This window comes from Podarcis gaigeae (assembly GCF_964106915.1).
Source record: "Podarcis gaigeae genome assembly, chromosome: 10".
Lineage (NCBI taxonomy): Eukaryota > Metazoa > Chordata > Lepidosauria > Squamata > Lacertidae > Podarcis > Podarcis gaigeae.
The window spans coordinates 44713099-44729246 of record NC_139686.1 but is presented as its reverse complement, the minus strand read 5'-3'; the positions used below and the strand labels follow the sequence as shown (position 1 = coordinate 44729246).

The window sequence follows — 16148 nt, the reverse complement described above, 5'->3', positions numbered from 1 at the left end:
GAAGCCCTGCTCAGAGTTCCATCACTGAGAGGCGTGTAGCTGGTGGGTGCACATCACAGGAAGGCATGGAGGCTGTTTCAAAAGCTGCTTTGCAGCATTAATCCAGGAAACTCTGGTATTGGGTTTAAATGAGAGGCATGGAAAGACTTGCAAAACCATTGTGGTGCATAATGACATCATATCATTGATAGGTTGGTGCCCACCTATCAACTTTGGCACACAAAGCCAATCCTGATAAGAATCTGGTCCCCAGAGGCAAAAAAGTGTTCCCCTACCCTGCTTTAACTCCATTCAACTTTCCATTCTGTGCCCCTGCTGTCAATCAGTTTCCCACACACTCTTCTGTCACATGCTCCTTGGGTGCTTTCAGTTGCATTTGAAGCTAGGGCAGTGTATGTTGTGCAATTTTGTTGGTGGAACTGGTGAACTTATGATACTGTTGACCTAGTCTGAAGCATTAGATATGGATATTTCTCATATGCACACACATCAGTTTTGTTTGCATAACTCTTGTTATGTACTTGTATATTACTTGGTTTTGCAAATCTAATAAGGTAGAACGGAACTTCAACTTTGCATTTGGCTATTTTCAGCTCAGTAGGTATATGGGTCCTGATTTAGTAGGTAGTAATGAAGTTTCCCCCCCCCCAACCCCCTAATGCCACCCTCAGCTGTTCTGTTGTTGTTGTAGCTCCTGCTGCTGCTAGACTTCCTATGCTTGGCTGACTTGAGTGTAGCCTTTTGGTAATGAAAAGCCAAGATGTCTGCTGCAGTGTTCGAAGCTAGGCATTAGACACGTTCCATGATAGGGAATGGTCTGTGTGTGAGCAATTTCTGAAGTCCTGTCATGATGTATGCGACTGAGACTTGAACTTAAATTTCCTCCTGCCTCCCAAGTGAACTGTCACCGCTTGCGCCGCAGCATGGGTCAGCTGACTGGCGCTGAGGGTGCGGGAGTAGAAATGACTCCCCGCATGACTAGAGTAAAGTCACTGCTGCCTCCTCCATAGGCTGCATCTACCCTTCCTGGCTTGCTGTTGCTGGGCTTCCTCCTGTCCTCTGTCTGCTGCAGTGAGAAAGAGTGAGTGAGCAATCGAGAGCGGGCAGGACTTTGGGGAAACTTCTCCCTCAGTATCTACTGAAAAAGGACCTGCATGCTTTCTCTCTCTGCTGGCTTCACAGTTTCTCCACATTGTGATTTTTGCATAGCACAAATACACATCATTGATTCGCAATATATTGCCAGGTCAAAAATTATGAAACCAATATCATGATATAGAATTCAAATTGGTTTTGGACAATATATTGACAATATATAGCCCCTTCTTTTCTCGCCTCCCCAACTCCTGTAGGATCCTTCCCATTAGCTTTCAAGTTTAGGCCACTACACCTCCCCTCCCCCACCCTACCCCTATTATTGTGGTGGCCTATCCCCCCCCCTTTTTTGGACTTTTCTGCCCCCTAAACCTGCCAGCTGTTTTAGTGGAGGAAGCCATGTGAAGCATGCCAAATTCTTTGCCATTTCACTCAAACATTCTGAAGAATGGCTAGCTCCTATATGTTAATTGCCTGTACATTAACATCACCTTTAGAGGCCTGTCACTGTGTCCTTGACTTTGGTGTTTTGTCTGGTGGCAGCTGGGTATACGACTTTTTTTTGGGGGGGGTCAGGGTATCCCATCTTTAGAATTCCCCCCTCAGAAAGATCTGTCTGGCACCATTCCTCTTAACATCTCTTAGCACTGGGTTAAAGTGATTTTCTTTACAGATGCTATGTTGCTGCTGTTTTTATGGTGCTGCTTTTATTGATACTTGTTTTTTCCTGGGGAAAAATTCCCAGGTAAAATCAGTATTTGTAACATTTTATTTTAAGAAGAGAGAAGATCATGTCTTAATAGTAAGACATGATCCCAGACATGTAAGGGTACACAAAAAGGGTATATCAACTGACGCTGACTTTATAGTTGAATCAGGACACTGTGCTAGATATATTACCTACAGTGGATAAGTGATTATGATATTTGCTAAACTTCTTCCAACATACTTTTCAGACAGCCTATCACATGGAAAAATTGTTACTATTTTCAAACAAGCTATCTGTACTTTTTGTTTGTTTGAAGTTTTAGTGCAATAGTAAGAACACTCTGTATTCTGTACTAATAGAAAATAAAAATGATAAGCCAAACTTGTGCCATATGCAGCTCAGTGTAACAGATTCTTTTCTTTCTTGTAGGTATTAAGGCGGTGACTCAACACTTGCACCATGCGTGAATATAAACTAGTGGTTCTTGGTTCAGGAGGTGTTGGAAAGTCTGCGTTGGTGAGTGATATTTTTTGGCCTCTTATGACTATGTCTAAGCATATAAAACTTGTATATTTCATCTGAAACTCCCAGTAAGATGTGTCTGGATGTTTCAGGTGACTTCTGTGCACTGTGATGTGCCCGAGTCCAGTTTTGTTATGTGCGAAGCATGTGTTTAGTATTAAGTCATAGGATTCCAGATCCTGGCAAGCAATCGAAGAAAAGCACAATTATCCTGCTGTAAGCATCACTCTCTCTATTAAACATTCTAAGCAACCAATACGTTAATAGGCAGCTGGAAAGCATTTCAGGTGTGTAATATGAACATATGCACACATACCGGTATATATCTGTGTGTATACATATGTTCTATACCAATTTTATTTATCTATTTTTAACATACCTATAGTTCAGTCAGTACAGTCAATGGAGTGCCCTATTTTTTGTTTTTATTGAGGGTTGGAAAGCTGTTCATTTTGCTTTAAGAAAAAAATTAATGCTACAGTAAAAATTGTCAATGTTGGGAAGCTGGAATTGGAAGTAGAAGTGGTTGTTGCAGAAACAAACAAAATGTTCATTTATTTTTGAATCTCTGTTGAACAATATTTGAAAAATAGGTCAATGGTCAGCTTCCAATAAATTATACTAATGCTTAATCATGAATTCCAAAAGTTAACAGGTAGAATGTTTTAATAGATGCTCTTCTTATCTATCTGTAGCACCTTATTTGGGCCTAAAATTAGGCTTCATTTTTAAAAACCTTAGTCATTTGAGTTACTTCAATCATTTATAAAAGGTAATACAACTTATTGTCACTTCATCATGACAAGAATTTGTATAACCTTTTTGTTTTATTATTTTGCTTTAAAAAAGGAAAAAAAGACTCTAAACTACCTCCGTCACCAATAAAGAGATTTTACTAGGGGTGTGAGATCATCTGCCCCAATGCATTCTGAATTTTCACTGTCTAAAATTAGGCTGGGAAAAAACTCAAAAATCGGGAGACACTCAGGAAGTCACTCAAAATCTGGTGACCTTTTGAATGTGTCTCAGCATGGGGTTTGGATATTCAGAGCAAACACTGCTTAGTGGTAAATGTCAGTCAGAGAAACCCTATGCTGGTCTTTATTCTATTTTTTGTGGAGGGTGATATCCAAAATTTCATGAGCACATTTCCACTTCTTTCCCCTTCCCTTTGCACTCATCCTATACTCCAGAAGGTCTTCCAACTCTTTAGAGAAGATCTGGGGGACTACAGAGCCTGAGGAGAAGAATGGGAGTCCCATTGCACTTTCAGTATATAAAAGCCTCATGCCATCAGATACATATGCAGAGAGAGTGCAGATGTCAGTCAGATTAAGCGCAGCTCCCTTGAAGGCTTCCTGTCTTCAATATGTGGTAGTAAAGAAAAAGAGAGGCATGGATTTAAGCACCTTGTAAGGGGGAAACAGACAGACACCATGGCATTGTCTGAATCAATTAATAGTGCCTGATGTAATTTATAGTACAACTGAATTTAGTAGCACCTTCATTGTTGAAGGCTGAATAGTTTTTCTCTGAAGCAAAGTTCAAAACTAATGCTGGATCTTAACCTTTAAATTGACATGTCAGTGTTCTGAAGAAACTTAATATAAACATAGGCAGCAAGCTAGAAACAACTTGTGTTTTCTATATGTGTAATGAACTGTTTGCAGTTTAAATGTTCCTTTTAATAGGAATATTTATAAAAATTGTATTAAAAAGGTATGTATACATAAAATGCTCTTTTTGTTGTAGACTGTACAGTTTGTTCAAGGAATATTTGTTGAAAAGTATGATCCTACGATAGAAGACTCCTACCGAAAGGTATGCACGTTATTTTAAGTTGTAGTATACATTTAAGTGAATAGCATATTTTGTGTTATTGAAAACAGTAGCCTATCACCCAAATGTACTTGGTTGAGACAAGTTGGGAATGTTGTTTCACAACAGTGAAAGTTACCTGCTTTGTTTTTCGATGTGGCTAAGTTACAAGCCAACCCAACTTGAGAAGGCTACAGGCATTTCTAGTCAGATTGGAATAGGTCCCTTTCGAGATGGAAAGAAGCTTGACCTAGCTTCCGGCAGTCAAAAAATAAAAGTAGGGCAGCTTGGTTAGCTTGTGTCATGAAGGCTACTGGGCTCTGTTTTGAGCACTGAGCACTTTTGAACAAAGCAACTGTCCACAGCTTACCATACCATAGTGACAAAAAAACACTACCAATTTCCGTGAATGATCTGGAAGAACCCAGTGATGTTTCATGAAGCTAAGTGAGGGTGGACCAGTTCACTGCCAGAATGGGAGAGGCCAGGAAGTGCTCTGAGTTTTCCAAAAGGAAAAATGTGGTGGGTTGTAATTAAAACATAAGAATAAACCATATAGACACAATTATAGCAGTATGAACTAAAATGAGTCACTATGGTCAAGAGGAACATTGTGTTAATAGCAAACAGTAGATGTCTTGAGCTCTAAAAGGCATGCACTTTACCTGCATTGTAGCACATTACTTGAGCATTTTCCAACCTGGTGTCCTTCAACTGTTTTCGAATAAAACTCCCGTAACCCCTAACCATTGGATATTCTGGCTGGAGTTGTTGGGAGTGGTGGACTGGGGTATTTGGTATTAGGAAAAATGGGCTCCCCCCCCCCCATGTCCTTAAATGGTAACAAACACTTTCTCGCTGTCATCTTGTTCTTCTGCTTTCGTCTTCCCCTCTGCTGGAATTTAGTGTGCAGTTCTTGCTACAAAATAAACCCCAACCCAAGCAAAATTAACATATCTATTTTGCTATTTATTATAAACTCTCAAACTCTCTTTCAGCCTGCCAACTGCTTTGACTATGGTAAGGGAAATAATCTTGTGCATTGTGGGTATAACTTGTAAAGGCAAGTTAATGAGTATTTGAAGTCTTGCTGTTTATACTTCAGTACAAAATTGTGTCTTCTTCTTTTTTGACAGCAAGTTGAAGTAGATGCACAACAATGTATGCTTGAAATCTTAGACACAGCAGGAACGGTATGTAAAAATAAGACTAAGTGTAAAACTACTATAGGTCAACTTTTACAAATGAAAGAGCAATAGATTGAGCTACAGAATAAACCATTCCAGTTAATTTCTGTAAACATTCATAAGACTATTAGTATATGATTGTTTTCATTTTTGTTTATTTGAGAGTGTATATGTTATCCATGAATTTAAAAAAAATGAGCTACAGAACAAGCTAAGTTTTTATCAGTGTCTCTTGACAACAGTCAGCATGTCACTGTCATTCTTTGCTAAGTTACAAATAAATTGTTCTTCTTCCCCAACCTATTTGACAAAACTATATAAATGACATTATTGGTAAGTAGAAGGGTGGTGGAGGAATCAGTGGTGGTGGAGGAGGAAATGAGCATTGAATTCTAAAATGATAGAGGGTTAGTTTTCTGTACATGTTTGAAAGGTATTAAATGCTCACACACAATCACTTCAGCATCTTGATGTTCAGCATCTGTTTAAAAATTGTTTTTTAGCAGGCACACTAAGCTTGTGGTATGGTATGAAGCTTGTACATGTAGAGCAACTGATCTGCATACGTAAACCTGTACTAATTATATCTTGCATATAAGGAGAAACAGTACACCAATCTTTGGATCCGTCCTGTGACTCCCTCCCAAAAAACACACACAGAAAAAAACATGTGGCTGCACCATAGTTCTGCAGAAGGTGCAGCTTTATTTTCAGTCCCTTGCCTATGCCTTTTATAGTGCAGCTCTTCGCTGAGTTGGTATTTTTCACTCAGCTTTCCACCACCTTCCCAATAGCATTCATAGATAGTCTGTCAGTTCTGACACCACGTAAGAAGCAGTGCTGTGCGTTTCCCAGAAAATTTTCTGCTGTCCTAAATCAATCACAACTAAAGTTAACATATCTATTTGTCTTATATAGACAAATATATATACATAACAATATGTTTCCTGAGGGGTGTAATATATTACATGCTGTGTAAAAATCTCAAAGTGTTTGCGGTAGCCCAAAGTAGTTCAGTGAAAATATTTGACTAAGGGGGAAAAAGCAAGAAGGTGTATTTCATGTGATTTAATTGTTATGCAAGCAAATGCCAATTGGTCGGTCTGGTCTGTGAACTTCTTTTCAGCTGAAGAGCAGGACAGAAATGCTGTAAATAAATTCAAAAATGTACCTGGGGTTTTTAAAATACTAAATAATATCTCCCCCCCCCTTACATTATTTAAAGGGGAGAAATGAAGACACTGAAACGATAAACCATTGAGGTGGTATCCTGCCAAGAATGGCTAACTTGTCTATTGATTCCAATGGGTCTACACTGAGTATGACTTAGCCATGTACCACCCAATTTAAACATGCCTAAAGAGCAGCACACATGAATATTTGCTCTCTCGCAACGTTAAATACAACTTTGATTATATATTTGATTTTGTTCTGTATCCATTTTACTACCCAACTGTACTAACGTTGAATGCCTTCATTATACCACTAATTTTTAGGAGGAAAAGGCTGTTCTAAAAACTGAAAATCGGGGTTGACTACCTGTCAGTCACCTGGTGTCAAAAACCATACAGGAAAAGGCTCAGTGCTTTATAAGCCCATATGTGGCACTTGCAAAAAACAGTGCACAGGGCTTTGCAAACTGTCGAACAGCAAAACTCGGTATATTACACAGATATACAAGCCCTGAACATAAGCTGATCATCAGCGCCTCTGTGCACAGGGCTTTACAAGTGCCACTGATCAGCTTTTGGCACAGCTGAGTGTTTACCTGCCCCAGACCTGATGTCATGTATGATGATAGGGGTAGGGCAGGTGGGTGCCTCACAAGCCAAATGGGCAGACCTGGTCCTAATTTGGTCCATGGGATGGAGGTTCCCCACTGCCGGTATAGAACAAGATGCTGCCTGAAAAGAATGGGAAAAGATTTTTAAAAATTGTTAACTGACTAAGATAGCTGGAACTCTGAAGTTTCACTACTAATTTACAGTGTGTTTAATCAATCTGCTTGTTAGACTGGTGCCTTTTCCCCCTGTAAATCTGTAATTCTTGACACAATGCTTCCAGCTTATTTTGAGTAAGTGTCAACTGATTGCTTTACATGTCCAGAAAGCCAGCCAGCTCCTGTTTAGAAAAAACAGGATAGGAAAAGTAAATTCATGCTTAGGGGAAAAAAATTGCTGTGTGATCAGTCCTCATAAGTCAGGCTGCATTTGTCAGATAACTGTTCTGAGTTCTCCATTTCTGTCATTGTGTTTTACAGGAACAGTTTACAGCCATGAGAGACCTCTACATGAAAAATGGTCAAGGGTTTGCTTTAGTATATTCCATCACAGCACAGTCCACATTTAATGATTTGCAGGACCTAAGAGAACAGATTCTTCGAGTCAAAGACACTGATGATGTAAGCAGTCTTCCTAAGCATTATTTGCAAATGGCCAGTGGAGGTTCTCTTTAGAAGCACAGCTTATGGCTCTTCTATAGCCAGTGTTCTACAATAAGGACATGATCTGATGTATGCATAGTAACTTGCCTTGGGTGAAAATGGGATTCCTGCTGTCTCTTTCCTTGATATGTGGCCACTCAACAGAAGATAATCTGCTACTTTTATGACTATTGTATAAAAATGTAATTGAACTAGCACAAATTCACTATCAAAGCTTTAAAGACAGAATAAGCAAGAATCATAAATATAAAAGATACAGTGGTACATCGCAAGACGAAAAACGCGAAAGACGAAAGGGTTTTTCGTGTTGCTTCGCAAGACGATTTTCCCTATGGGCTTGCTTTGCAAGACGAAAACATCTTGCGAGTTTGTTTCCTTTTTTCTTAAAACCGCTTGAAGAGGTGCAGTTGCGACTGACCGTGCTTCGCAAGACGAAAAACCGCACAAGATGAAAAGACTCGCGGAACGAATTAATTTCATCTTGCGAGGCACCACTGTATTCTATAAGTGGGACTTTATTATTTAAAATGGGACTTTGGAAGATAAATTATGCACACAGGCCAAGACTAGCAGGATTCATACTGTGTTTGAAAACGTAAACAATGCTTGGATATTCAGTTCCTTGATTAAGTAGAGACGTGTGTGCAGCTGGCCATTTTAAAACATTACAAAACAATGAGTACTGTCTGTGATGTTAATTTGGAGCCAGAAGGAAGAGCACTGCTGGTTGGATTCAAAAGAAGCTGGTGCTTTGCTTTACTGCATTACTATATTGTGCCATATTGCTCCGTCTCAGATTCCAGTTATCTCATTAGAATAAGTTGCTCTTTTAGGTTCAGAAAGTGGTGAATCATACAAAGGCAGTGGATTATTTTACTAGATAATATAACAGCCCTACATGTTATGTTAAAATGAAATGTAGATTCAAGTACAGAACTGCAGTGCTGTATAACTTGGATTTGAGAACACCAAATCTAAGCTACTAGTGGCTTCATTCTCAAATGTTGATGTCTTAAAATTACTTTAATGATACGATGCATTTTAAATGCATTGCCTCTAGTTTGATTGTGTAAGAATCCAGTTTTCAATTAAGACTTCAGATATAACTTTCAGAGTGTGACTGATTAGTATCGGAAATTATTTAACTTTTCACAGTAGTATTTATTTATTTTACATTTTAAATCTTTACTTAATGTTTATCATTTTAGGTACCAATGATTCTGGTTGGCAACAAGTGCGATTTGGAAGATGAAAGAGTTGTGGGAAAGGAACAAGGACAGAATTTAGCAAGGCAATGGAATAACTGTGCATTCTTAGAGTCTTCTGCAAAATCAAAAATAAATGTTAATGAGGTAAATAAATTTTACTTTGTTTATCCCAAACCCACACCGCCACTGTTATCAGCTCTTGTGAGTTTTTAATCACCTTCATTATTCTAGTGTAAAATTAGACATAAATTTGTACCTAATTCCTATTGAAATCAGTGGGATATGTCATTCGTTGCTGACATATCCTGTTTCATTTCAACAAAATGCAGGTGGAGTCTGGCAAACCTGTCTAAGTTGTTATGAATTCTACCTCTGTCTTAACTCAATGCTAAGGCAGAATGATGATCTCTGCTTCTGGAAAAGTCCAGCAGAAAGGGGAAGAGATCACTGCTCCAAAAAGGGGAGATACCTTTTTTTGTTCTTGTCACCTCTGGAACTGAATTGTCACCTCTGGAAAGTGATTAACTAATGGCATGAGGTTTCATAGGCAACAGTCCACTTCATGAGAATGAGGGAGACTAGTTGGTCTAAACAGCAAAGGGTATTGTACCTCCTTAAAGACTAACAGATTGGTTGGTCTTCAAGGTGCCACAAGAGGTAGCCTAGGGGTAGCCAACGTGATGCCTTCTAGGTGTTGTCGACAACTCCCATCAGCTGTAGCCATTGTGAATAATGGTTGGGAATTTGGAGGACATCATGTTGGCTACCCAATTTAACCTATTAGAGCAAAAACAATATGGCTGTCCATCTGGAAATAGACGATCTAATTCACCATGGCATTGTCTTCTGTTAAAGCCAAAACAACTGCTCCTTTGAAGTTTGAATGCTTCTAAATGTTAGAAATTAATAATCCTGTTTTGGAAACTTGTACAGTGGTACCTTGGGTTAAGAACTTAATTCGTTCTGGAGGTCTGTTCTTAACCTGAAACTGTTCTTAACCTGAAGCACCACTTTAGCTAATGGGGCCTCCTACTGCCGCCGTGCCGCTGGAGCACAATTTCTGTTCTCATCCTGAAGCAAAGTTCTTAACCCGAGGTAATATTTCTGGGTTAGCGGAGTCTGTAACCTGAAGCATATGTAACCCAAGGTACCACTGTATAAATGATGTGAACAGATTGGATGACTCTTTGTTGGCTTCTCTGATGTAAAGATATGCAGCTGCAGAAGACATGATTGGTGATGGGACTGTTCTAGTTATTCCTAAAACTTAAAATGGCAATCTTGGACTACATTTGGGGGACATGCACATTACAACTGACAACACATTTGATCTTTTTCCCCCATGGAATTTCTTTCTTTGAAACTGGTCAGAATGCCTTAAACTTCCAACAGCTTTTTTAAAAAAGCATGAGCTCTTTAAGAGCAACTATCATTTATGGGTTATATGCAGTATTTCCCCGTGTTTCTCAGGGAACTCCTGAATTGCGCATAAAAATTATTCAAGCAAAAATTGAGCAGGTCTGTGGAAGTAGGGGCAGAAAGAATTTTTGAAACAACTTTTGTGTGGGGAAACTAGCTTTTCAGGATGATATTTACTCTAAAACATAGCCAGCTATTGAATGAAAAGCTTCATTTTATGTGCACATAGTCTAGAATTTATATGAAACTGTAAGGCTTTAAAACATTTTATCTTATTAAAGACCTATTCACATTATTTGGCCCATAGAACTGGATCAGGATCTCCTACTTTGTTTGTTCACCTGTCAATTACATGATGTCACTATCACCACTGTGTTTTCTTTTGTCTCTGCGTCTTATCATTGATTTCAGACTTTACTTCCTTTGCTCAAGTGGTTTGATTTCAAACTATGCAAGCAATGGATGCATTTCTCTGGTGGACTTCAAGTGGGACTTTGATCAGCATTGCTTTCCAAAGAACAATAATTGAGAGCACACTTAAGGCTCCTGATTTTCCCTTTGAAACTGTCTTTACCTGCCTCATATGGGCCAGACATTCCCTACTGCTGATGTACAAAACAGGCCCAAAATATTTGCAGGATTCTTTTGCTTAACATAGGAGGAAATATGTCCCCAAATATTCATGCTGAATTGTATGTAAAGTAAAGCTTCCTTAAAATTCAAGCGTATTGTGTGCATTTCTTGGAAATAAGGGGTCTTCAGTGGTGCTACTCCCTACAAAGTGTTTAGGATTGCAATCTCAGTCTTGTCTGTCAACCCCCTTGAAAAGAATCAGGGTCTTATTTGCATGATTTCCACTTCTGGGGGGGAAAAAACTGGGAAAAGTAGCAGTTGTCAATTTTAAGAACTCTGGAAGGCAGAATATAAGCGCTACACATCAGAATTTCGTTTGTGGCAGCAGATATCTGCAATGGTATTTAAATGTCATGTTTAAAAGCTATGAAGCCTGAAAATGATCCCACTTGAAAAACATTGAATATTTGAAGCAAACTTTGTGTTCACAGATCTTCTACGACCTTGTGCGACAAATTAACAGAAAAACTCCAGTACCTGGGAAAGCACGCAAAAAGTCATCTTGTCAGCTACTTTAATATATGTGTGTACTGTAGCACTGAGCCAGGTAAGTGTAAGCAAAGTCTTGCCACACTGAAAGCCGCAACAAGTAGTGCTGTATTTTTAAATGATTAATTGATTTATTTGCATTCGCCGTGCTGAGATGCTTTTGATCATTTCAATCTGGTTTTAAATTATAACACTATATCTGCATCCATGTGCACTTGAATATGCTTGAAGGATTGCCAGCTCTTTATAGGATGGGTCAAAAATTCAAAGTTAATGGCTTGGGATTCAGATATAGCCTTGAGGAAGTAAAAGGTACTTCTGCCAATGTTGTGGGGGATCTGACTTTTTTGCCAGTTGCTTCTTGCTGCAACCTCCTGTGACACTTCTCTCAGACCTCAGGAGCAGCTTTTCAGGGGCTGCAGTAGGAAAGAGGTGGAAAAAATCGTGTTCTGAGAGCAGAATTTCACTTGGGGGTAGTTGGAATTGAACCCTCTCTTGAAATGGGGAACAAATTTTAACACAACTGAAACATTTAATGTATGAAACATCTTTTTTCAATATAGTGATTCTCTTCCATTGCTTAAATACCATCTGAGTATTAATCTCTGTTTCTCTTTATGTTCCAGGTCTGAAGAACTGTTGCTGACTACAACAGTGCCAGCATTCCAACTTTATTAAACCTACCAACATCTTAAAATGGACTTTCCTGTGGTGGTACCCTTTGTGAAATGGATGACAGCTACTACATCAGTTTGCACATTCTAATCACTTTCCAGTGTCACGAGAGATTTTTACTTATAAATAATCTAAATGTATGCAACTGGTAAAACCAGAGCCTACATCCAGTATTACTGATAAGAGACATTGTTCATCCACCAATGTTGTACATGTATGAAAACTGTACTGTATACTGCAACAAACCCCATACTTCCTATTGGAGAGTACAATAATGTAAATCCGAAAAGCACCACTATTTTAGCGTAATAAAAGAAAGTCCAAAGAGCTCCTCTATAGACTACTCCAGATAACTTTGCTTCATCGGTATTTGTAGCTTATTGTAACTTTTTTAAAAGAAAAATACAGGATCACCATTGTATTGTACAAAAGCGCTTTGATTAACTCAACAGCTATATAGTTTTTTAATTTTAGGATAAAAAACCTGTGGAGACAGTGATCTAGTCTTTAAAATGAGTCCTTTCAGTATAATGTCTGTCTAAAGACATTGCCTTTAATATCTGTTGGGAAGGAAATGTCCAGATTTTTCAACCTTTTATTGTATGTTTCCTTTTCCTTGTTTACATAGGGAACAATGTTTATAGTTGTGTGTACAGTGGGGGTCTACAACAAGAAGTGTATATTTTAAAACAATTTTTTAATGATTTAACAATTTTTTGTAAATCATTTTGGCTTCTGCAGCTGTAGATTCTCACTGTGAATTCCCTTGCTTGCTCATGCATAAGTGTATTTGCAATACCAAATATACAGGTTTAGTACTTTTGCCTGTTAGTGATTGTTTTACATGTGTAACGTTTTGGTTGAGATGTTAAATGGTGGACGAGTACTGTGGATGTGAATGTGGGAAGTAATTTTAATCATGTGTAATTGGTCCCAGGGCCTAAGTTGCAGTAATTACCTTTTTGCAGATTTATTTAACAATGCCTTGTTGCTTTGTATGCATTAACGTTTGGGTGTAAAGATTGCGTGTAAAATCCAACAGGGAGCCACAGTATTTAAATTGACCAACCTAATGTTACAACTGCTTTGAGGTGGCCAAATGTAAACTAAAAGCCTTAATTAAAAGTGGTGCAATTTTGTATGACTTAGCATCAGTAGTTCAATAAATTTGGATTGCCATGCAAGGGCTTGCATTACAACTACCTGTAATTGAATGTTTTGTGTAACGTTTCAGTGAGATCAGTAATGTGTTAAAATGTGTGTTTGGCAATTAGAATTTGAAACCCCAAGGAATCATTGCTTGTCCATCCTATACAAGTCAGACTACTAACACATTCTCCTAAATAATCATGGATGTGCTCTGACCACTAATGTTGCCATAATTTACTGGTTTCAGTGGAAACATTCCAGAGTTAGGTCAGCCTCTGTTGCTGAGTATCTTTGCTAAGAAATGTGATAGAAGGAAAAAGAGAGTGAGATTATTTTTACCAACCTTCTTTGTCCCAAGAGGGTACTGGTATATGCTAAACCTAGAGCTATGTTAAGTTTACAAATACTTTGAGGCCTGAAAGACATCAGATGTGCAAATGGAGTAGTCTTACAAGCTGCTTGTTTCAAGATAATTCAAAACTATTATTGGCTATGCATAAAGAATCCTATGTAGTCTGCTTGTTCTCAAGTAAAAAATACCAGGTTAATTGAGCCACAAACTCATGGAAGCGTGGGGTATCTGAAATGTACAGGCAAGGTTCCCCATATGCTTGCTGTAGTTCGCAAAAATATGGACAGCGCAAGTTGACCAACCATGAGTTGGGTATTCGTTTTATCTTGGCTACTGAAGTCCAGTCACAAGAACCTGAAGTTACTGGGGCAGGAACTGTATTTCAGAATGCTGAATCACAGTACAGGATTGGGATTTTTTCTAATCCTAGCTAAAGAAACCAGCTGCATGCAGGTGACTTGGCAAAAGGTTCAGTTTTTTATAAAGCCTTTCATTTTTTGATAAACTGTGAAGCAGATAGCACAGGCCATAGTTGATTCTATGGCCTGGGTTACTGCTTGGTTGGTAGTTTCTTGCAACCTTGTCTGCCTTTGAGAACTGAATCTTAACTATACAGAAAAATGCTCCTTAACATCCTTTGGTTGGAAAGAGGTCTGTTTCACTGGTAAGTTCTGGCATTCTGTTCGTGGGTGAGTATAACTTGTGTGTGCTGCTGTACTTATTGGTAGTCTGGACAGGCAGGACTACTATACAAAGCAGCCTTGTACATAGCCCTGTGTGGGAGAAATCTCTTGCCAGTTCTAGTCCTCCCATGTTCCAAATAGGGCTTTTGCAGAGCTCTGCCAATTTTGAAGCAGCTGGGCTTTTTTCTCACCATCACTGGATTTTAGGTAGAAAAGGAGCCAGCAGAGAAACGTAGCTGGTTAACTGCATTCATATGAGAAAGGATGACTACACCAAAATGCATTAGTCTTGGTTCTGCAGCTACAGCATTTCCTAAGAGATTGTGCATGACTTTTCTGTACAGTATAAAATATAGTGCCAAACAATCATACATACTATGCTTTTTGTCACAGCTTTTGGATAGGATTGTTTTATTCATATCTCATCCTTTATTTCCTCACAGCTGTTCATTTGCAGAACACTACAGGCTGTAACATTAAGCAACCCTAAACATGTATGTGCATGTACCTTAAAGTTGCAGGAAAGACTCACACAGCCTTCCTGCAGCTTAAGATACAGTATGTATTCCTGGCCCAAAAAAGTTCCTCCTGGGTTTTCAAATGTGAGTCTTTAGTGGGAACCAAACTCCATAACTCACCGTGGTGGTGGTGTTTTTTTAAAAAGAATAAACGCCAAACTGCCTGTGTCTTTTTAAATAACTGGCTGTGTTTTGATAATTGCAGTTAATCGTAACCCTCCCCTCAAATTCATTGCTCACTTTTTTAAAAGGCTAGTATTTCCAGGTTAATACATACTGCGTAACATCACTTTTCAAACTCCGTACAGTTCTGTATTTCTTCTGCTTATCCTAGTTCACAGGATTAGGTTTTTGGCAAGGTATTACTAGCTACTTGTCTTTCATGATAGTGTACTTTCTGTCTCCCTTGGCACAGCAAATCTGAAGCAAACATCTCCAAGAAGAATGCAGTGGGAGAAACTTGTTCTCAAAAGTGCCTAAGAGGTTTTATTACAGCTCAAGGCATTTCAGAATTCATGTTCCTTCAGGAGCAATCTTAAACTTTCACAATACAAATACTTCCTATCTGTCACCATGGTCTTCCTCATAGTGCCAGATAGGTAGCAATATTTGTGCAAGCTGCTTCAGCTGCCTAATGTTCACATTCTGTAGAATATTGCTGCTTGAGTAAAAGCTGACTTCCAAAACTAGTAAGTTCATGCTTTGTGGGGAAGAGTTTCTCCTATTGTATTATTACTGGCTTCTGTGCCTAGTTTGTTTCTAACTTATCCACGCTCAGTGGATCTGCATCTGTGTTAGGATTATCACTGTCAGGATATCTTAAAGGACATTTGCACTGATGCGGAGTGGGGAGCTCGCATTGGCAGAAGCAACCCTGTCTCTGGTGGCGTCTCCTTGTCAAGGCAGAAGCTTTCAATGTGAAGCCACCACTATCTCCTAGCATTTCCACTTGCCGGGTTGTCTTTTCTGTCTGGGTTGTGTGTGTTGGATTTGTATTGAAAGAACAGTTCCATGGCTTCATGTATGAATGACCAGCCCTACTGCTACACTAGCAACTGTTAACATGCATTTTAGTGTAAACCCATTAGCTAGCCTGCCCTACTCTCCCTGTGACATGTCTTCCCAGTTCTTGCTCTGTAAGAGAACTGTTTAATCTCTTGCCAATTTAATTGTAATGGGTGGATATTTGGGATGCTTTAACTGTAAACCTAATTTCAATGCTAATAAAGGAAATTGATTTTTCTTTGA

At 38.8% G+C, this 16148-nt stretch overlaps 1 protein-coding gene across 6 annotated transcripts in view; it reads left to right on the top strand.

Annotated features, from left to right (window-relative positions):
* RAP1B (RAP1B, member of RAS oncogene family) overlaps nucleotides 1-16148 on the top strand; it is a 27277-nt gene extending 11129 nt beyond the window's left edge. For all 6 annotated transcript variants that reach the window (XM_083699533.1, XM_083699535.1, XM_083699530.1 and 3 more), the window contains exons 2-8: nucleotides 2234-2320; nucleotides 4079-4147; nucleotides 5281-5337; nucleotides 7592-7732; nucleotides 8983-9126; nucleotides 11466-11581; nucleotides 12150-16148. In XM_083699533.1, coding sequence (XP_083555659.1) covers nucleotides 2264-2320; nucleotides 4079-4147; nucleotides 5281-5337; nucleotides 7592-7732; nucleotides 8983-9126; nucleotides 11466-11552 — 555 coding nt within the window. In that variant the 5' untranslated portion in view covers nucleotides 2234-2263 and the 3' untranslated portion in view covers nucleotides 11553-11581; nucleotides 12150-16148. The remainder of the gene's footprint in view (nucleotides 1-2233; nucleotides 2321-4078; nucleotides 4148-5280; nucleotides 5338-7591; nucleotides 7733-8982; nucleotides 9127-11465; nucleotides 11582-12149) is intronic.